This window comes from Phocoena sinus, chromosome 10, assembly GCF_008692025.1.
Source record: "Phocoena sinus isolate mPhoSin1 chromosome 10, mPhoSin1.pri, whole genome shotgun sequence".
In the NCBI taxonomy this organism is placed as follows: Eukaryota; Metazoa; Chordata; class Mammalia; order Artiodactyla; family Phocoenidae; genus Phocoena; species Phocoena sinus.
The window spans coordinates 66,963,226-66,985,932 of record NC_045772.1 but is presented as its reverse complement, the minus strand read 5'-3'; the positions used below and the strand labels follow the sequence as shown (position 1 = coordinate 66,985,932).

Sequence of the window (22,707 nt, the reverse complement as noted above, 5' to 3'; positions counted from 1 at the left end):
AAGTGACTTGTAAATAACTGGGATTCACTTTAACATAAAACTATAAATAGGGATTATTTCAACTCATATAAGTAAGGTATTAAATTTATAATCTCTTTCTTCAAATAAAAGTGTTGATAAATAAACACGTTACCCTGTTCAGTTGTTTCCTCCTCTTGCCTCATCCATCCAGACTGTGGACCTGAAGAATTCCTCCCTCGTCGTGAATAGTAGTTTTGTACATCTGCTGGCAGAGTCTTTCTCACAGCCCAGCTAGATGCAGATGTCCACCCCGACCTATCTGCCGGTGTATCAAATGAGAACTCTTGCTCACTTTTCCGTTTATAGGGCTGCTGTTCCACAAACTTGAAAGTCTCATTCCCTGAACTATTTGAATTCCCTGAGAGGGGTTTTCGGTTTTGCCACCTGTTTTCATTTTGATCTGTGTAGGCAAAACCACCTCTGTAAGCGCCTCTGCCACGGTTACCTCTACCACGGTTCGACATCCAACCTGAACCAAAGTTTTTATTCCAAGAATTCCCTGCATTTTCATTTCTATTTTCTTCCCAATGAGAATCTTTTAACTTTTCTGGATTTCTGGTCCTCGGATCAGGCCCAGAATTTATTTTTTCTGTTACCCAACTGGGACAGTCGTTTCTATGTTTGTCAGCAGAATCTGAATCATCAGCATCTGGACTGATGTCATTTTTTTCTTTTCTTGTATTTTCATTCTGTTTCTCTGAGTCATTCTTTCTGTATCGATCATTTCCTCGTGGACATCTCCAACCATCATTTGCCCATCTTTCTTTCCATCGAGGAGAATAACTGACTCTGTCATTTCTACCAAATGATGAACTCTTACTTTTTGTTCTAGATCTTGATGGTGACCTAGAACGAGATCTGGACCGAGACCACCTTCTGGTTCTCCTTTCTCTATCTCGATCTCTCTTTGGCCCATCTCTATCACTTTCTCTTTCTCTGCTCCGGGACCTGGATTTTTCTCTTGGGGAGGAATCTTTCAGTCTTGACTGAGATCTTCTGTTCTCTCTAGAAGTGTCTCTTTTTGGGGAGAGTGATTCAGATCTTTTGCCTTCCCTAGTGCTATCTCTTTTTGGAGATCGAGACTGAGATTTCCTCCTTTCTCGTGGGTCCTTTTTTGGGGACTGAGAACGAGATTTTCTCCGTCCTCTTGCAGATTCTTTCTTGGGAGATGGTGATCGAGACTTCCTGCTTTCTTTTCCAGTTTCTCTCTTGGGAGATGGAGACTGAGACCGCTTCTTTTCTCGTGCAGTGTCTTTGTTGGGAGACCAGGTTGTAGATGGAGAATGAAATCTAGATCTTCGAGTACGAGGCTTTTTGGCTTTATCTATCGTATCTATTGGGATTTCAGACGGCTGAGACACAGTTTCAACCTTTTCATTTGAAGGACCAGAAGATGACATATTCTTTTGGGAACTGTGCTCCACATAACTTTCATTCAATTGTTTAGCATCAGCACTTACAGACGGTTCGAGTTCAGATTCATTCTGGTCACTGCAAAATGAATCACATTCCATAGGTATCATTTCATTATTGTCCTCACTAAAATGCTTCTGAATCAGTGCAACATGTGTTTTAGGCAATTCTGTAGATCTGGGATGTTCAACCAGAGATTCAGTCTTTTCTTCGAAAGATTTGTCCAATTTGGTGTTAAGATTTTTTTTTAATAAATTGTTTTCAGAGTCTTGAATACTATTGAAATTTTCATTCCCTGAAGTATCACATGTTGCAATTATTTCTGCATCTTCATTTTCAACATGCTCAAGCAAATGAACCTCTGAGCTCTCAACAGATTTTTTGTCCACTGTTTGTATAATTCCACCCTCAGAAGATTCTAATTTGGGGCTGTCAATAAGATGTTCTGTTTTTACTGTAGAATCTTTATGATCAATAATTTTTACTATAGGACTCTCCATAACTTTTTCTTCATTAACCGCTGACTCTGCATTCTCAGCGATCTCACCTAGGCTTGATGTAGGTTGGTGTACTTCAATTTCAGATCCTGAACATGTAAGAAAATCATTTGGAAGATGATCTGTACATCCATCAGCTTTTGCTTCTGATTCTGAAGGTAAAGCTATTTGGTCTTGATTTTCCAATGGGTCACCTCCTTTTTCAGAAGCATTCTTAGAAATCTCACTTTCCAGACATAACATATTAGCCTCTATACCTGTATTCTCAACTTTTTGAATCTCCTCCTCCTCTCCAACTAGCACAGGAGGACCTTGGGTACCAGATTCAGAATATAAAGGTTCTACTCTTTCCTCTGTGTCATGGGTCTCGCTACGTTCCTCACTTTCTTCCACTGGCTCACGGCAACGTCTCAAGCCATCAGCAGACTCATTTTCTGTATTCATCTGCACAGTGCTACTACTTTCTACATCTGACTGATGTTCTTTCTCTAACACAGGTGGTATGTCAGATTCTACTATTTCTTCATCTACTGAATCACTGGAAGATGATTTTTCAGGGGGAGGTACAGAGCTCCGAAGTTTCTTTTTCAGTAAAGGTAGTTTTCTTCCTCTTCTTACAGACTTCCGTTTTGGAGCCTGCCTTGTTTGCTTTTCTGACTCACCTGAAGAGGAAACACTTACAGATGGATTATTACTATCTGGGGCATCACACCCAGAATTATTTGATACTGGGGACCTCTGAGACTGACTGACTGGTTCAGCTCTCGTGTTACGTGTAGATCTCCTTGTAGGAGTTGTTGCTGCTGGTTTTCGTCTTGATCCTCTGGTGTTTGAGGTACCAGAAGTTTGCTTCTTCTCTTCTCCTTCTTGAGTATGTGCTAATGCATATCCTTTGCAAGAAGTACCTAATAATACATGTTTTTTAAAAAGTAAAAATTGTATGTTTCAAAAAATGATAATAGTTTGGCTTAAGCTTATTTTAGCATAAAATAGACATCTATAACAGAGTGAAACAAAATATACTTGTGAATCAAATTATAAATAAATGCATAGCTACTAACACCTGAGTAATACCAATTTTTTAGTGCTACTGAAATGAGTTATCCCAAGATTTGAATCCATGTGGGCAATTTTATAGGGAAAACAACAAAAGAAAATATGTTTCGTCTGATAACTGCCATTTGCTTAATGAATCAATAGGCAAAAGCAAGAGACAACAGCTATCCACAAATAGTAGAGACTCAAACTATTTGTTCATAATTAATAGGAGATATTACTTTGAAGATTATGGTTTGAACATTGAAGCCCTAAATAGAAAGGAGACTTCTAATCAGTTCCTCAAAGACATGAAGCTGTAATTTCTTAAAAGGAATTTTCTAGTTGGGACAATTTTAAAGTCAAGTCACTGTACAAATATTTATAAAAATATCTAGGACTTACTATCTATACCTTACTTTACACTTTTTCTAAGTCATCAACACTCATTCTTTTTATGAGACTGAAAGAGGCTTATAACTTTTTTTAAACTAGAAAGAATTTCAAAAACTTTACCAAAATTTTCTAAAGATATGGTACTTGTTGGAAAAATAGTTCTTGGCAACACAGAGGAGGAGATGAGAGGAAGCACTTCTGTTTCAATATTCCAGGGTATAAAACTAATTCTGAAAATTCAAAAAAAAAAAAGACATTTTTGTTTAAATGATTTAAAAATTAAACCAGCAATTTAAAGGTACTAATTTTCCAAATCAGGTTAGCGACATTAAAATACAGGGTGCTTAAATTATTTTCTGCCAAATAGCTAAAAATGTAAGCTCAAGGTTACTCATTGTTCAAAGATGGTTACCAACTGGCTGCAAAAAACAAAAAACAGAAAACATTTTAAAAGCATGTTTTTTGATAAATTAATAGCAAAGGGAGATCAAAGGCAACTTAATACATAACAGTTGTTTCTTGTTTAAAGAAGTTAATGCAAGACTTTGTCAAAAAATTTTTTAGCCTTTTTTTCCACCACTCTAAAAAATAATAAATTTGGATAATAAAATGCAGATAAATAAAATACACAAATGAAATGCACAGATTTTAGGTTAACAGTATGATGACTTTTGACCAATGTATACACCTGTATAACCTCCACCCCAAACAAGAAATAGAACATTTCCGCCATCCCACAAAGCTCCTTCATGCCCCTTGCTCCAGCCCCCCCTCCACTTCCAGGCAACGAAAGAGATAATTTAGTCGAGTTAATCAAATCAGGTTTTAAAGAAATTATCAAGGTCAAAGGGGAATCAGTCCATACATTTTAAAAAAGTAACAAAAACTGAAAGTAAAACTACATCACTTGAATTTTGAATGTGATAAACATTATGGATGTTTATCACATTTTTTATTAGACTTCTTTATGTTTTTACAGCATATATCAAGGCCAAAAACATCAAAATAAATACATTTTTAAAAAGGAAAAAAACCACCTGATTTCTATTGCTATGTTATATTCTAAAATTCCTCAATCTGAGGATGATGGCTCTTCAGGGTTCCCAGTGTCTCTATGGACCTGCTAAGACGCCAAAGTTTCTTCATTCACAACCAATCCACCCTCAGCTTCTTCCTACTCTGATTCATATTTTGTTCAGTCAGGTCTCATAACAAAAGACTATCTCACCCAGTCTAAGGCGAGATTCTGGAGTAGGAGGAAAGAAGCTTGAAGAACAATGTGCAACTTGCACATGTACACAGAAAACAGCTCTAAGAAAAGGTTTCGGATTATACACATCTGGACTTTCTAATTTTACTTATGTTCCACTGTTATTCCTAGAGGGTGAAGGCCCTTCGCAGAACTGTATTACAGTGATATCTAAAAGTTACAGTATGTTACAGGAATGAATATAAAACTCTGGCAAGGAACTTGGTCTTTACATAGGAACCTGATTTAAGTATACATCGTGTACCTACCAATGTGTTAATAGCTTCAGAAAAAACTAAGAAAGAAAGGGCTAGATTACAGAAAGTCATGAATCCCAGGGCAAAGTAGGGACTTGATCAAGTAGTGATTTAGAATAACACTGTGGAGATGGGAAGTGTCATGATAAAATCAGTGCTTCAGCTAATAGCACACAGGGAAGACTGGAATGGAGGAAAAGATAGAAGAAGGATGGAAGATCTGAATGCTATTACTAATAATGAATCTTATCATTTGGGTGCTCTCCCTGTTAAAGTAACCAAATATCTACATTTATTAAACAAATAAATAAAATATTCTTTACTTTTCAAGGGGTTCTTTAAATAGGGGCTTTTCATTAGGCAACTGAAACACCAAAGTTGAATTAAACAAAACTTTCTTAGAAACATACCCATTGAATAAGATACCTCTGTGCCTTATTAATGATATCTTATGCACATGTTAGCATGTAGACACTTCAGTAAACAATTTTTTTTTTACCTTCCAATTCCAGGTAATGTATCAGGAAACCATGACAATTCCAGTTCCTGTCTCTTCTGCCTAATCAACGCACTGATTTCATTGACTTCTATAAATTCTGTACTAAAAGATAAATTTTAGACCCTCATCAGAATTCCAAATATTTAAGTTCAGAATAACAACTGGGTTATACCATAAATAGCAGAAGTTTTTATACCTAGCATTATAAATCACATTTTTTTAAAAAAGAACCTTTTTCTATTTAAAAACTTTCAAAATGAACTCATTCCTAAACTAAATTTTTTATATTATAAATCTAAATTGTACTAATCTGATTCATAAAAATAACACTTGAATTTCTATCTTGACAGAATTTTTAAAAAGTCAATTCAGACTAATAGCCTTATTATTGAGAGAAAAAAGCAACACTACTTCTATCCCATGAACCAAAGTTGCAGCAAGCACTTCCAGCCAAAATTCTAGGTGCAATAGTTTGCCATCTGAAACTAAGCATAAGACAAAAGAAGAAAGTAAAGGAAGGCATGGTTATTTTTGTAACTAAAAATGGGTACAGTTAAGTTTTTCAAAAGGCTACTGGGATGTAATTGTTTTCTTTGGTACCTTGCCAACCTCTAAAATTAAATCACAATCTTAATCTGTCTCCTTCATTCAACCAACTCCATGTGATTTTAAAACTCCAACTTAATCTTCAAATTCCACAAACATCTACTCACGATCTATAATGCCAGCTACTAAAGGATTCCAAGATGACTGAGTCTACTCTGAAAGTGTTCTGCTTTATTAGGTACTTCCCTCATCATTTAACAACTAGCCTACTTCTCTATCACATAAAAACCTTGTGTAGAACAACTAAATTTATTATTAAGGAAAAGGAAGACCACTAGGATAGGCAGTCACTGCATAACAGAGGGTCACAAAGTAACAGGTTTCCCTTTGTTTATTTGCCAAAAGAAACAAAAACATAAAACAAGGTGCTTTCATAACGTTTGTTGAGCCAAGTTTAAATTTCTACCAAAAGTTAACTTTAATAACTAAAATATCAAATATAAAAAGCATAAATTAAAAGCAGAAAATACTAACCAGTAAGCTGTACTGGTAAAAGAAGATTCTCCAGTGTGACTACTAGAAGAGAAGATATTGGAGAAAAAATTTCTGAAGCACTGATTTGTACACGGATTTGATCTTTGAGGCTAGAAAAGTAAAGAGAGGTTGGTGTTACAGCAAACAAAATCTTTCCATAATAGGTAGGTAATATTGGGTTAGCCAAAAAGTTCATTTAGGTTTTTCTGTTAAATCGTACTGAAAAACCCGAACGAACTTTTTGGCCCACCCAATAGTTATATTTAAATATTTTGATATACCTGAGGCACTAGAGTTATGTACCAAAACAATAATAAACTGTTATTAATCTAAGAAAAATATTTTTCTTTATTTCAACAAACCTTATTTGTCTTTATTATTGCATTTTCTTTTCCTCCCATTTCACTGTATTTAGAGTTTCCTGTACAAAGACACAAAAAGATCTTGCCTTAATTTTTATTTTAAAAGGTTTTAAACGAGTATTGATACTGGCATATTGACAAGAGAAGGTTAAAATGTGTAGAAAAGTTGTATTTAAAATAACAGTACTTGCATTTATATAATTTTTTTTAATGCTAATTTTATCTTGTTAAGCCACAGACAAAAGGAAAATATAAGAGGGCGCAATACAGAAAACTAGTGAAGCATGTAAAATTGCTATGCTCGGAGCATTAAGTATTAAAATTCTAGTCAATATTTTCTGGCACCATGTGCAAACTTAAACCATCCTATAATGAAAAGCATATAAAAGAAGTCAAATTATTTAATATCAATAATGCACTTAATATATCCTTTCAAGTTATGACCTAAACAACAGGTACTGTTAACTCACCTCAAGTAGAAGCTGACCAGGGGAACTGGGGCCATCAGCCCTTGTCAACCACAAATTACCATTTGGCCACAGTCACCAATTTCAATTAAGTACCCTCCCCCTTCCTCCTCAAACTTTATAGAATTAGGAAAAGTAGAAGTGTTGATTAAAACAGCTTTCTGCTACAGCAACGTTTTTGGTTGTATTGCTTACGACTTATTTTTTGGTTTTACCTGTCCCATCTGAAAATTTATTTCTACGGATACATACTTCCAGGTTAAGGAAGATAAAGGAGGAATAGTTTCTACTAACCACAAAAATTGTGTTAACATCTTTATAGATTACTGCTCTTGGTTTTCTTTATCATCAAACCTGTTATTAGTCATCTCTACCTATCAATACACTTGTCTGCAATAAATTGCTGCTGGTACTGCCACTGCTCTCTCCTCAGAACTGTGGGAAAAGTTTACAGTACAATCAACAACTGGTCTTTCAATCTCCAGCCAAACTTGTCTCACAAAGGCCCTACTAACTTTGTTCAAAATAAATCAACCTGACTGACTGGGAGGCCTGTTTCCTGCCACTGCAAGATTGTAAGTATTTTGGGTTTCTTCTGTCAGTCCAGTTGGTAACAGTCTACTTTCTACTTAATAACATACGAATTTCCTTTTAAGTTACTATATAACAGTTGTATGGTTTCATGCTATTATCCATCCTTCACACACGTCCCACCCAGAACTGCTGTAACAAATGAAATTTCATGCTGGGGAGAGGGGTGCTGGCTGAGTTCCAGGAACTTATTTTCCTACCCTTTGATGTATATTTAAAAGATGATACTGACTTTTTCAAGTGGTTAAAGAAGCCAGGAATAAAAATGTGTGATAGGTACCCAGCCACATTCTTAGAAATAACAATTTCCTTCAACTAGACTGAGAATTGCTGTGTTGTAGCTACACAGTACTTTTTATGCCCAAAGGGTGCTAAGTTGTTCTCATTCAGGTTTCATTCACTCAATACTGAATAAGTACATACTGCTGACACAGCATTCCTTCACTTGGAAGCCTCTGTCAAGAAGCCACCACAGATGAAATGCTCTCTGTTAGTTTTCTGGCCAATGCTAAGTATGAAAATCTCATCCAAAAGCTATTTCACATATTTCAAGGTAATTCTCAGGTGATGATGAGCAGCTCCAATGGTGGATTTGTCTAAACTGTGGTTTCCTAGAGACCATTTCACAAGTTCATTCTACTAATCTATCCTTTGGACAGCAGTGATACATCTTTTCATTTAATTTTTATCAAAGTAATGCATGTACATACTTTAAGAAGTCAAACAGCATTTCTAGACTTATTAAAAAAAAAAACAAAAAACTACAGCAATCCCCACTCCTGATTTCAGCTCCACCAAAGCACTCATCAAATCCTTTAGCTGTTTCCTCTCGTATTTCACCTCTTTATTTCTAAATAACATGCTTACTCTACCTTGATTTTTTTGGTTTCAGGTATTTTCCAATTTTTTTTTCTATAGAAGATAAAGACTTTTGCTCCTCTACCCTAATGTTCTTTTGATATATCAACATTAGACATAAGCAATATTACATAATTATAACTATACAGACATTCTCGGCTGAATCATGTACTGAATTATGATTACTTTTCTTGCACGACTTCTTGCTTCTCCTAGGGATAATGACTGCTTTGTTTTCTTTTTTCTTTAATTATATTATCTACCATTAACTTAGCTAACTCTACAACAAAAGTATAAATCTCCTCTTAATACACTCAAATACATCAATTCATCCATCAAGTTTGCTCCCCACTCTCTTGGAAATACTCTTCTTTTGTCTTGCTCCAATCTGAACGGACAACTCTCTAAATGCTGCTGTTCAACCGTCATTCTGAGACCTATCCTCCATCATCGTCACGATCCCCTTTTTTCCTGGGTCGAAACTCATTTTATTATTTTTCTCCTTTCTCTGTTTCTTTTAGGAACTCATTTTCTGAATCTCACATTGTTCCTTTGTTTACTTTCTCATTAAGTGACACATACATATCCTCCAGTATAATTATGAGAGAGGATGTGTGAGAATGAATTTTTGAGCTCTTATGTATTTGAGAATGTCTTTATTTTGCCCTAACACTTGACTGATGGTTTGGTAGTGTACAGAATTTTCTAGGTTAGTAATTGTTTTCCCCAGAATTTTCAAGGCAGTGCTCCACTGCTCCATCTGTTGTTGCTGACAACATTCTTTTACACATGGTCTATTTTCTCTCTCTAGAAGCTCTTCAAATATTGTTATATGCAGAGTTCTAGGATTTTATAAAGCACTTAGTATAGTTCTTTCCTCATTTACTAGGTATTAGGTTAATTATCTGGATACTCATACTCTACTATTCTGGGAAATTTTCTTTTGTTGTATTTTTCTTGATAAATTTCTCCCTTTTATTTTTCCTTTCTGGAATTTTAGTACTCAGTACTGGAACCTCATGAACTAATACCCTATCACCTCTTTGACTTCTGTCCCACTTTCTGAGGTTTCTAAGCTCATCTTCCACTTCTGTTCAATACTTTAAACTTCTACTGTAATATTCTAAATTTCCAAAAGTTTTCAGTCTTTTCTTGTCTAACTGATGAAATATCCCTTCTCTTATCTCTGAGGATATTAATTTTCAAGTAGTTCCCTGTTTCCCAGCACTGGGTTTCTATCAGGTTCCTTTCCTTTGTCTCTTTATTGACCCCTATTATATTGGAGGTTCCCTCAAATCTCTGGTGATTCTTGATTGTTTGCGGGACACTAAAATACTGATTGAAGATGATGTGGATGGGTGGTCAGTGCCTTTCAATGGCTTTCACTGTAAGGTGATCAAGCACAGACCTGGCTGCTTCATTCAGAGACACCCAAATGGCAGTATCTCCAAGTCTTTTAGGCAAGACAGTATCCTGGAAGATACCTTCTATCTCCCACTTTGGGAACAAGCAAGATTGCAAGTGCTTTGGGAAATGATCATGGGTAGGGAACTAGAGGCCTCAACATCTGACTTAATTTCCTTTTCTTTACTGTTGTTTCCTCTACCCCCATGTGTGCTACAGTTTAATCTGGTTCAACCACTCATTCTAGAGAGTAAGCCTCCAGTCTTTGCCTCCATAGACTCCTTCCCCTACACTGGCCAGAAATGTGCAGGATAAGCTTCTCCTTTAAAAAATTTAACCAGTTCTGTTTTTCAGCACAACTGCATATACCTGCTTTCAGAGAGAATAGAGGCCCCCAGACCCAAGACTAAGGTTCTATGGTACATGAACTGATTTGATTCTTAACCCCACTCTCTCCATGAAAGGTTTGGGCTTCAGCTTTCTGCTAAGACAGTTTACCATTCACCTCAAACAACCATTTTCAAGCTTCTATTTTATGGACATCTCTTATCTGCTGTCCCTTCTCTCTAGTTCTCTTATCTTTCTGGCTTTAAATTTTAATTTTCTTTTCATTCCTTTATGGTCATTTCCATAGGGTTCTAGGAGGGATAAGAGAATTAAACAGGTGCTCAATCTGTTATGCTTAACCGGAAGCTTATCTCATTCTTTTGAATTCAGTATATCCCAAAAGATGTTTCATGACAACATCTTTTTCTACAATACAAACCAGTATAACAAAGGCTCTGAGCTTAGAGCCTAGTACTTGGCAGGCACCCAATTAAAAAACTTCGAAAAACTTGAAAAAATTAAAGACACTAAACCGCACTGCTTCTGAAATCTAGCCAAGCAATCATAAAAAGACAGATAATATTTTCTCAAGAAGTTCTTTCATAAAAATAAATTTAAATTATCCTTTGGGCACCATGGTTCCTGCTCAGTCTAACTAGGTAAATACATAAAAATGTTCTTATTTTGCACAACTTCCCACTAACTGTACCTTCACCTTAACTTTCATCTTAGTTCCTTGCTCAGTCATCAAATGCCTACATTAAGAGTCCAAGGTTGCTTCTCTTTTGCATGATAGGTTCATTATTGCCTCTAAACTTTGAGACAATTACAAGTAACTTTACAGATTCTCTTGGTCTTCTAATGAGGCAGTTTGTTAATAAATGATATCTAAGAAATCTCAATGTGAAAATTAAAGGTTAAAACCCTTTAAGGTTCTATTCCTATAGTTATGACTTATAAACTTGAGCCTGAAAAAAAACAAAAACAAAACCTGTTCTCTATTACATTTCTGAAAGGAAACACAAAATAAAGTTAATTACAAAGTTAATTGGTCCGCTAAGTAGGGAGCAGTCTGCTATTTATATCGAGCCATTAGAAAAAGACGATAATTTGAGTTATAAAGCTTGTGGACAGCCACAAAGTGAGAGGCTTAAGATGAGTGATATTAATAATATCACACTTTAGCATTATTCTGCAGTGGTAAGAGGCATTAGACATAAGAGTCAGAAGACTGGATCAAATTCTGTCTGCTCCAACTGTGTGATCTTGGCCAAGATATTCAGCCTTTTAAAACTGTTTTAAAATTTATGATTATGAACAATTTTGAACATTCCATAAAGTACAAAAAATGACACCTACAGGGCAGGTTTAACTGTTAACATTTAGTTATTTTACTTTTATATTAATCTTTGTTTCAGTCTCTTTGCCTTCAAGAGAAAACTACTTTCCTAAAATCGTCTTTTATTTTCACGCATCTTTTTATCACTAAAGCTTTCTGAAGTTTGTTTGCTGTCTGTTACAGGCATACATCAGTTACCTTTTATCATCAGGTAGCTACAGCCAAGGACAATCAAATACTAAGTACTTAATTACCATTACCACTTTGTATGATACCCTGGAAAATGCCATACAGAAAACACAACTATTCACAACTTAAAATCTTACTAGAAAAAAAAAGCCACAAAACAAGCTAATATACTTTATTTCATTGAAGTGAACGTAAGAACTTGAATTATTTTATGCAGCACTATCAGGGGAAAATGGCCAATTAAATTCTCATAGCACATTTTTTTTAATTACAGAAAATTTCAAAAAAACACAAAATAGAGCAAATAGCATAATGAAACTCCATTATACCCATATCCCTGCCTCCACAATTATTAATTCACATCCACTGTTAATTTATCTACTACCTTCTCAAGTCATTTTGAAACAAATTCTAGACATCATATCATTTTAATGCACAACTATTTCAGTAAATAACTCTAAAATATAAGTGTTCTTTGGGGAAAAAAATAACATTAATACTATTATTACAAGTAAACAAAAAACTTCCAATAACTCCTTAATACCAAACACCTAAAGTTCAATTTTCCCCAACTGTCCTTAAAGTTTTATATATATATATATTTTACTTTCTTTTTACAACATGTCACAATAAGAATCCAAATAATCCAACTGTGACTAGTTGAATCTTTCTTTTGTCTCTTTTAATCTACAGGTTCCCTCTCCCACTTTTAAACTCCTTGGAACTTTTTGACAGAAGAAACCAGGTCATTTGTCTATGGTCTACATTTTGTTGATTGCATCTCCTTGTCACTTAACATGCATCTCTGTCTCTTGTATGTCTTATAAATTAGTAGTTAGATTTCTTAATCAGAAATGAGAGGCCCGCGTACCGCAAAAAAAAATTAAAAATAATAAATAAACGTTCCTTTACTACCTGTTCAATTACCTTGATGTATAGTTTATATACAAAAGGCAAGGTAGATGCTTGTATCTTTCCTTTCATATATTGGTTTTAAAAATGAGTTAACTTCCTAGCAGCCTCTAAAATAGACCAATTTGTGTTTGTTTACTTATAAGGTAGCATGATGAACTCATGAACTTAAACATATCTGACAGGTTTCAATAACTGTCCTTGACAGTTACTGAAGTTATTATCCTCTTCATGCTCAGATTGTTCCATTTTTGCCTAAAGGGAGCCCAATCTAGTTGATTCTTGAGACTTTTTGTTACGATCCTAGCACTGCTTTGAAAGTTTCCTTGCCTTCTGTTAAGAAAAAAATATTCTAGGCACATCTTATTTATTTACTATCTCAAACCTGGAAACAGTCATTTATTTCAAGGAGGCCTGGTTCTTTTATTAGGAAATGTTATTTGGAGAACACAATCTCTGCATCAGAGTTGGGTCACAGTGATTTCTCATCACTTAGAAATTTTATTTCGGAATTACTGAAAGAGCTGTTTTTGACCACCAAGCTGTTTTGGCCACCAAGTTTGTAATGAATTTTTTACAGCAGCCCTAGGAAACTAATATAGACCTAGGTACCGTTTTTAATTGACTAATAAAAGTGAATATACATAATAAATTGGTTAAGGCATTCATAAAACTTCTTTACATGCAAAATCTAACTTTTTCTAATTACTTTTCAACCCAAGTTTGTTGATAACCATTTTTCACATGATATCATCCTCTATGCTATCAAGAACAGTGGTGATTTGTGGAGAATACAGTCAATAAATTATGTAATATCTTTGTATGGTGACAGATGGTAAATGGATTTATCATGGTGATCATTTTGAAATGTACAGAAATATCAAATCATTATGTGTGTACCAGGAACTAACAGTGTTGTAGGTCAATTATACTTCAAAAACAAACAATCAAACAAACTCATAGAAAAAGAGCTCAGACTTGTGGTTACCAGAGATGAAGGTTGAGAGGAGGGGGAATTGATGAAGGTAGTCAAAAGGTGCAGACTTCCAGTTATAGGATAAATAAGTACTAGGGATGTAACATACAACATGATAAATATAATTAACACCATTGTATGTTATACCTCAAAGTTGTTCGAGAATAAATCCTAAGAGTTCTCATTACAAGGAAACAAATTTTTTTCTATTTCTTTAATGTATCTATATGAGATGATGTTCACTAAACTTACTGTGATAATCATTTCATGATGTATGTAACTCAAAACATTTTGCTGTATACCTTCAACTTACACAGTGCTGTATATATCAATTATTATCTCAATAAAGCTGGAAGAAAAATAAAGAAGAGTGGTGATTCTTCAGGAAATCCATACAAGAACTAAATCATTGGTGCTGGCCTCTTATATTGGCCTTGCAGTTAAGTATGTACTTAATAGAATTAGCCAACTTATGACTTTCTCGGGAATGCTGGTGCATGTGTCTGATGAATTTCCCCCAATTCTCTCTCAGTTAGAGGTCTAGGGGTTAAGAAAATTCCAGGATTATCTATGGATCTTCTCCCAAGTTTCTGCTATCTATTCTCCAGATTTAATGACAGCACTTTGTATGTTCATACAATCACAGGCAGTGACAACTATGCAGCTGCTTGGTCAACAGTGATCATACGAGACAAATGATAAGATAGAATCCTACTTCAGAGATGTTACAATGGGGGAAAAAAAGCGTTCTCAGAATTGATCAAGTAAGGCGTATACTAAATGAGTCATAAAGACAAAAAAGAAACAGCCTGAGAACAAAGAGACAGCTCTAGAATTTTTCAAACAGATATTTAGCTTCCTATCTTTTTGGAGTAACTTTTACCAAGTTTTCCTAAAATGGTTTCACCACATTGTAATCCAGTGAAAAAAAACCTTTAATGGTATCTTTTTGCATAACATTACTCCTTGTAAGATAATATGCAGAAATTTTAGCTTTATTGCTCAACTCTCTATGACAGCCTCAACCTTCCTTTCCAGTCTTATTCCTGATCATGGTCTTTATTAACATTTTTGCGCAAACTCAAGAGTGGGGAAAGAAATGATAACTGGAAGAAACCATCAATATGACTTAAGCGCCAAACACTAATTCACATATCAACATGAACCAATTACCATTAAAACAATCTAAAGATGAAAAAACCTTTTGCATATGACATGCAAACATCCATATTTTTTCAGAGCATCTCTACTTGGTTGTAGAGTAAGCATCTTACATGTCCAAAAGAGAAATCTTTATTATACCATCCCAAACATTCTATTGGCCTTCCCCATCTCAGTAACTGGCAACTCCATTTTAACAGTTGTTCAGGCCAGGACTTTAGTCTCACCCTTGACTTCTTTACCTCACATCCAATCCATCAGCAAATCCTTTTAATTTCACCTCTGAAATACAACATTTACAGAATTGAGCCACTTCTCACCACTTCCACTAATATCTTCCTGGCGCAACCCACCATAATCTGTGGCCTGGAATACAGCCACCAAACTAGTCTCTCAGGCCTCCTATGAGGACCTTGCCCTCCTATGAACTATTCTCTCCTTCACAGCCAGAGATCCTTTAATAATATGTCAGTCCATACTATCCCTGAAAATGCTTGCCATTTAGGAGGCGTTAAATGACCTCCCAGCCAATGGCTTAACTCTTCCTCCTCCATCTACGTAATTCAATTGTTCTGGTCATACTGACCTCCATGCTATTCTCTGAACATACCATGATTGCTCCTGTCTCAAGGCTTTTGCACTTGCTCTTCCCTCTCCTGCAACACTCTAGATACATTTATGGCTTGAACCCTTACTTATTCTAGATTGCTGTTCAAATATAATCTAATCCAAGAGGCTTTCCCTGATGCCTTATATAATCACCTCCAGAACGTCATCATCCTTTGTCCCTTTACCCTACTTTATTCTTCTTTGAAGCACGTATAACACCTGTCATATTATACATTTATCTCTTTATTGTCCACAAGATACTCTGTTAGCAAGCACTTTGTCTCTTTTGTGCATTACTACAACCCTAAGAGTCCAGAGCTGCTTCAGAGTCTGTTGAATGAATGAGTTCATCTCAATTCCCTTTTGCTCTCCTAGTACAAACTTCTCATACTGAGTATGTGGTGAGTATGGATTTAGAATTTACACCTGAATAATCTTCATTAAACATGATAACTAAATGTAAGCTATTTCATCAGGTACATAATCTATCTCAATGCTGGAAGAAAAACTGTCTTAGTAAGATGTATTAAACGCCACAAGTAAAAAGCAACATCACAGAAAAAAATCTAAATGAGTAATCAGGAAGTACCCAATACCCTTCAACTCAATCCAGACTTGTTCAGTTAAGACATCTGCTAATAATTACATGATAGGTATTAGTACTCTTGTTCTACCCACTCATAAAGTATAAAGAATGTTCTGCCTATCCTAAACCAAACAAATGACTTCAGGCATCTTAACGTAAGTAGACATGGCATTAAGTTACAGGCCTTGGATAATGTTAACCTTCTGGCAGGAAATACGTTTTTTAAGAACTATAATTTAAAATTACCTATTCAAAATTTTAAAACTCCCAACAAACAAAAGTCCAGGACCAGACGGCTTCTCAGGTGAATTCTACCAAACACTGAGAGAAGAGTTAATATCTACCCCTCTCAAACTATTCCAAAAAACTGCAGAGGAAGTAACGTTTCCAAGGCCAGCAACCCTAATACCAAACCAGACAAAGATATCACAAAAAAAGAAAATTAAAGGCCAATATCACTGGTGAACATACACCCAAAAATACTCAACAAAATAATGGCAAACCAAATTCAACAGTACAGTAAAACGATCATATATGCCATGATCAAGTGGGATTTATCTCAGGGATGAAAGAATGGTTCCATATCCACAAATCAATCAATGTGATACTCATTAACAAACTGAAGAGTGAAAACCATATAATAATCTCAATAGCTGCAGAAAAGCTTTTAAAAAAAATTCAACACCGCTTTATGATAAAAACTCAATAAAGTGGGTATAGAGGGACCACACCTCAACATAATAAAGGCCATATATGACAAACCCACAGCGAACATCACACTCAACGGTGAAATGCTGAAAGCATTTTCCTCTAAGATCAGGAACAAGACAAAGATGCCCACTCTCGCTACTATTATTCAACATAATTTTGGAAGTCCTAGCCACAGCAATCAGACAAGAAAAAGAAACAAACAGCATCCAAATTGGAAAGAAAGAAGGAAAACTTTCACTGTTTGCAGATGACATATTATACATAGAAAATCCTAAAGGCGCCACCAAAAATCTACTGGAACTCATCAATGAATTTGGTAAAGTTGCAGGATATAAAATTAATATGCAGAAATCTGTTGCACTTCTCTACCCTAACGACAAACTATCAGAAAGACAAATTAAGAAAACAATCCCATTCAAAGTTCCACCAAAAAGAATAAAATACCTAGGAATAAATCTAACTAAGGAGGTAAAAGATCTGTACTTGGAAACCTATAAGACACTGATGAAAGAAACTGAAGACAACACAAACAGATGGAAAAATATATCATGTTCATGGACTGGAAGAATTTATATTGTTAAAATGACCACATTACCCAAGGCAATCTACAGATTCAATGCAACCTCTATCAAAATACCAATGGCATTTTTCACAGAACCAGAACAAATAATTCCAAAATTTGTATGGAAACACAGAAGACACTGAATAGCCAAAACAATCTTGAGAAAGATTAAAGCTAGAGGTATCATATGATCCACCAATTCCATCCCTGGGTATTTATCCGAAGAAAACAAAAACAGTCATTCAAAAAGATATATGCACCTCCAGGTTTACTGTAGCATTATTTAAAATAACCAAGAGGGCTTCCCTGGTGGTGCAGTGGTTGAGAGTCCGCCTGCCGATGCAGGGGCCCCGGGTTTGTGCCCCAGTCTGGGAAGATCCCACATGCCACGGAGCGGCTGGGCCCGTAAGCTATGGCCGCTGAGCCTGCACGTCCGGAGCCTCTGCTCCGCAGCGGGAGAGGCCACAATGGTGAGAGGCCCGCGTACCACAAAAAATAATAATCATAAAAAAAATAAAAATAACCAAGATATGGAAGCAACCTAAGTGCCCATCGATAGATGAATGGATAAAGAAGATGTGAGATACACACACACACACACTCCACACAATGGAATATTACTCAGCCATGAAAAAGAACAAAGCCCTGCCATTTGCAACAACATGCAAGGACCTACAGGGAATTATGCTAAGTGAAATAAGTCAGACAGAGAAAGACAAATACTGTACGATATCACTTATACAAACAAAATCATAGAAAAAAAGATCAGATTTGTGGTTACCAGAGGCAGGTGGTGGGGGAAGGAGGAACTGGATAAAGGAAGTAAAAAGGTACAAACTTCAAGTTATAAGATAAATAAGTACTAGGGATGTAATGTACAACATGATAAATATAATTAACACTGCTGTATGTTATACATGAAAGTCATTAAGAGAGAAAATCCTAAGAGTTTTCATCACAAGGATAAAAATTTTCTTTTCTATTTCTTTAATGTTGTATCTATATGAGATGATGAATGTTCACTAAACTTACCATGGGAATCATTTTATGATGTATGTAAGTCAAATCATTATGCTGTACACTTTAAACTTAGTGTTGTATATGTCATACATAATTTATATACGTAATATACATAAGTTATGCACATAATTTATATATGTATATATATATATTTATATACATAAATTGGAAGGAAAAAAATTAGCTATTCAACTGGCTTACGATGTCCCCTGAAAACTTGTTTAGTATTTTATATTCTGAATAGTAAAACAAATTCTCAAATCCAAATGAATCAAAGAATCTTATAAATGGCCTTCACCATACTGAAGCACTATAGATTTAAGATTTGCCTATGTTTTCCCCTCTAAAAATAAATCCAGGCAGGAGATACATAAAGAAAATTACAGTAGTCTTAAAACTAAGATTATCATAGGGAGAATGGGCCAGATTATCTAGAGAAAATCTATAACATCATTTATTCTTCCTTAGCAGTAAATTTTACATCAGATCCTAGAATTACCAAACAAAGGCTATTCATTAAAAAGGATGCTATTCTACAGCAATGACACATAAAAACAAAGAAGTTTTGATACCTAAAGTTCTTTAACAAAAGAAAAATGCTTATCTAACCATAAAGTCCTTATAGTGAAATTCCACTTTAAGAGTAAATTATCAAAGACAGACATTCATTAATCTGTAAATCTGGGGTTATCTATAATCCTGAGATCATGTTAATTCAAATAAAAAAGCCAATAACAACAACAACCAAACTTGGTATTCAAACGTACAAAAAATGAAGTTGATTATTATTTAGTTTTAAGAACAATGAATTCATTAATTCTTTCTATCTATAAATAGAAATTAATTATAACCTGGCCTGGAAAATAAATGCTCACTTCTCCCTGCTTACAATTAGCCTATAGTAAGTTGTTCTTTGTAACAAGAATAAACCGCTTGAGCTCCAAAGAGGAGTCACAAAGCACTATAGTGCCATTTTTCTCAGGCCCTGCTGCAAAGCTTTCCTGTATTAAAGAACCATACACTAGACAACAAGAGACAGGCATATCTATGCTCATTTAGATAAATATATAAGAAATGCTTTATTTCCAAATAAAGTTTCAAATTAAAAGTGTGGCTCAAAGCCAAACCACAACTTCCTCTGGGAACTATGAATCACCTTCTCACTGTCACAGGCTTCTCTTGTTACTGCTTACAGTTATTGTCCCACAAGGTATTTCATCTCAGTTCCCATAAGGACTTCTGCACTAATGAGTGGAGTAGGACCACGATGTAGGCTGCTAACCAAGTAGTTGGAAAACATCCTTTTCTCCTTTTCCTTCCCAACATACATGCGCGCGCACACACACACACACACACACACACACACACACTCATTCACTCTCTCCTTCCCTCCTTACAGCTGAGCATGAAAACAAAAAAGGCAGGAAACAGTAAAAATGACTCCATGAAAGCAGTTTATGTAAGACTGAATACAGTGTACAGAGCTCAGCAGAGTTCTGTGCATGACTATTTTCCAAGCAAAAATATTACTTACAAGAACTCTGGCACAAGCATTAAAGTAAGAAACAAAAAAAGGTAGAACACACAAGTAAGAAAGTCACTTACTGTATATCATCTTCAAGTCATAAAGTTTTGCACTTAAAAGATCTTCTCTTTTGACTTTTTTTCTGTAAACACCAATAAAGAGATGAAATAAGAGAAAACTGTTACTTTGCTCATTTATTTTCAATCCACTGCCCACCAAATTGAAAGTATTATGCACTAAGTTTTAAATTTTAGCAAAGAAAGCATGATTAGTTGGACTCCCCACTTAGCTGCCACTCCAATGACTGCAATAGAGATTCACTAACAAGAAACAAAACACTCTTGCAATCCCTTTCCCTGGAACTGGGAGAAACTATCAGAAAGAGGAGTTTTACCGCTTTAGAAGGGAGAGGCAACACTGAATGGGATATCTTCTAAGTGCGGGAAATGAGGCATATGCCTCATAAACATAAGATTGAATGAGAGGAATTCTAAAAACATCCAAAAGACTCCCAAAATAATGTACGGTAAAAATCTAATAGCTGACAGATTTTCCACCTTGGAAGAAATCATTAAGGGTATGACTTGGTGAGCAAAAGCAAATTATTATTTTGCATTACATCCCTACACCATCCCTCTACCACAGTCCTTGAGAAAAAACAGTTAAGCATGTGGACTACCTCAGCTCTGTTAGACCCACTGTACGACCCTATCACAGGTCATACAATGATGAGCACTGCACTCTCAGCACGAGCCAAGAGAACTGGGCAATTCTGAAAAAATGCCTCCCTACGACATTGTCACAGCCAAGAACAGGAGATGAATCAATAGTGAAGCCAGCAAAAGGTATTTCTTCACTATGCTTGGGGAAAAATGCCTCCCTACGACATTGTCACAGCCAAGAACAGGAGATGAATCAATAGTGAAGCCAGCAAAAGGTATTTCTTCACTATGCGTGGGGAAAATGTGCTATTTACTATATAACCATAAATGGAAGACTCAACGCTGACTCAGATATAATTAAAAGAAACTGTAAATAAAATTTGTTCTACTGCAGTTATTAACTGGCTTTATAGGTGGGCTCTTGAACTGAGTGTTCCAGGAATCCCTTAAAATCTAAAAACTTTTGTCTCTAAGTATGTTTTCAGATAGTAGTTGTCTATAGTTTTCTTAGGATTACCAAAAGAAGTCTGTAACTTCCCAAAAGTCTATAACTTCTAAAGAGCTACAGGGTTCTAAATTAGTTGCATGATTCAATAAATCTCAAGGAATATTGTTAACTGTTTTGGTAACTAATATATTTACTCTCTTAAGATATTAGTATTCTGATGAAATGTACTAATGAATCATAGATTTAATTATGACTTTGACAACTTTTGGACAGCTCTAAATATACTTCAGATCAAAAAGGGCTTCAATTTTAAATGTACTGTAAGAAGTTATTTTAAGTATTAATAATAAATGAATCTCCAGTACACTACTAATTCAATTTAATTCAAAAATATGTTATAGGGAGAGTGGGAGGGAGGGAGACGCAAGAGGGAAGACATATGGGAACATATGTATATGTATAACTGATTCACTTTGTTATAAAGCAGAAACTAACACGCCATTGTAAAGCAATTATACCCCAATAAAGATGTTTTAAAAAATATATGTTAATATCTGTTAAACCTGCGTACTAAGTATTTCTAGGCAATTATGTTTTAACAATAGCAGTTAATGAAACAAATCCAAACGTGTTTAAAAATTTTTTTAAACAATAAACATTTGTTATAGCAGTAGCAAGTGTCTGCTATAACACAGAGAAACGAAATGAGAAAGATAATAAGTAGTTTCAATTACAACTGTCTCATGAAGAATGTTGTACTATATCTTTAGTTACTTTCTACTTTCTGTCCATAAATACTAGAGCAGTTACTCACAATGTGGGCTGTGCACCAATGCTTATCCATATTTGTTTGTGATATGTACAAAAATGCGCAAGCATTCAGAAAATTTTACAGAAATTTTACACTGTTGTAACTTTTATTGTACAAAAGTATCAATCTAAAACAAATTAGGAAAAAACTAAAAAAAACTAATTCATCAAAGATAGAGGTCAAATAAATTATATTCTCAGATTTCAGCTGGTCCTTCCTTAACTTATCAAGGGTGTGCTTTAAAAGAAGTAATTAAATACATTTAAACCTCACCTCAAATTAAATACAAAAAACCTCATTTTTTTAAGTACTTTTTTTCATTTTACTAGCTATCTTCTGATTCTACACAGTTGGATTCCACTTCTGAAGTTCAGCACTAACCTCATACAGCTTTTAGAATTTTCCTGACAGGACAGCTGTTTCTTAAAAGAGCTTTCATTTTTCTTGTCATTTGTTTCTCTCAACTGTCTTTTTATGTGAACCTGTGAGAAAAAGCAAAATCACCTATTTAGACTGATAATCTGGCATCACAAATGATAACCTACACATTTCCCTTGAAAGGACAAAAAATTAAAGAAACAAAATTGTCTGAATGAACGTGCAGCCCAAATACATATGCTTATTAATTCAAGCATGCTAAACTATAAACTTAGTATGTGTGCTAAGCTCTGGGGAAACATAACAGTAAGAGAGGGGCATGTAAATAGATTAAGTGCTCATAACAAATATAAACACAGATC

General features: G+C 35.0%; 1 protein-coding gene across 6 annotated transcripts in view; it reads right to left on the bottom strand.

The window, feature by feature from the left end:
* SCAF11 (SR-related CTD associated factor 11) overlaps positions 1 to 22,707 on the bottom strand; it is a 74,035-nt gene that overhangs the window by 6,122 nt on the left and 45,206 nt on the right. For all 6 annotated transcript variants that reach the window (XM_032644551.1, XM_032644546.1, XM_032644548.1 and 3 more), the window contains 7 exons: positions 22,349 to 22,449; positions 20,127 to 20,188; positions 6,810 to 6,868; positions 6,448 to 6,557; positions 5,368 to 5,469; positions 3,483 to 3,592; positions 134 to 2,836 (listed from right to left, as the gene is read on the bottom strand). In XM_032644551.1, coding sequence (XP_032500442.1) covers positions 134 to 2,836; positions 3,483 to 3,592; positions 5,368 to 5,469; positions 6,448 to 6,557; positions 6,810 to 6,868; positions 20,127 to 20,188; positions 22,349 to 22,353 — 3,151 coding nt within the window. In that variant the 5' untranslated portion in view covers positions 22,354 to 22,449. The remainder of the gene's footprint in view (positions 1 to 133; positions 2,837 to 3,482; positions 3,593 to 5,367; positions 5,470 to 6,447; positions 6,558 to 6,809; positions 6,869 to 20,126; positions 20,189 to 22,348; positions 22,450 to 22,707) is intronic.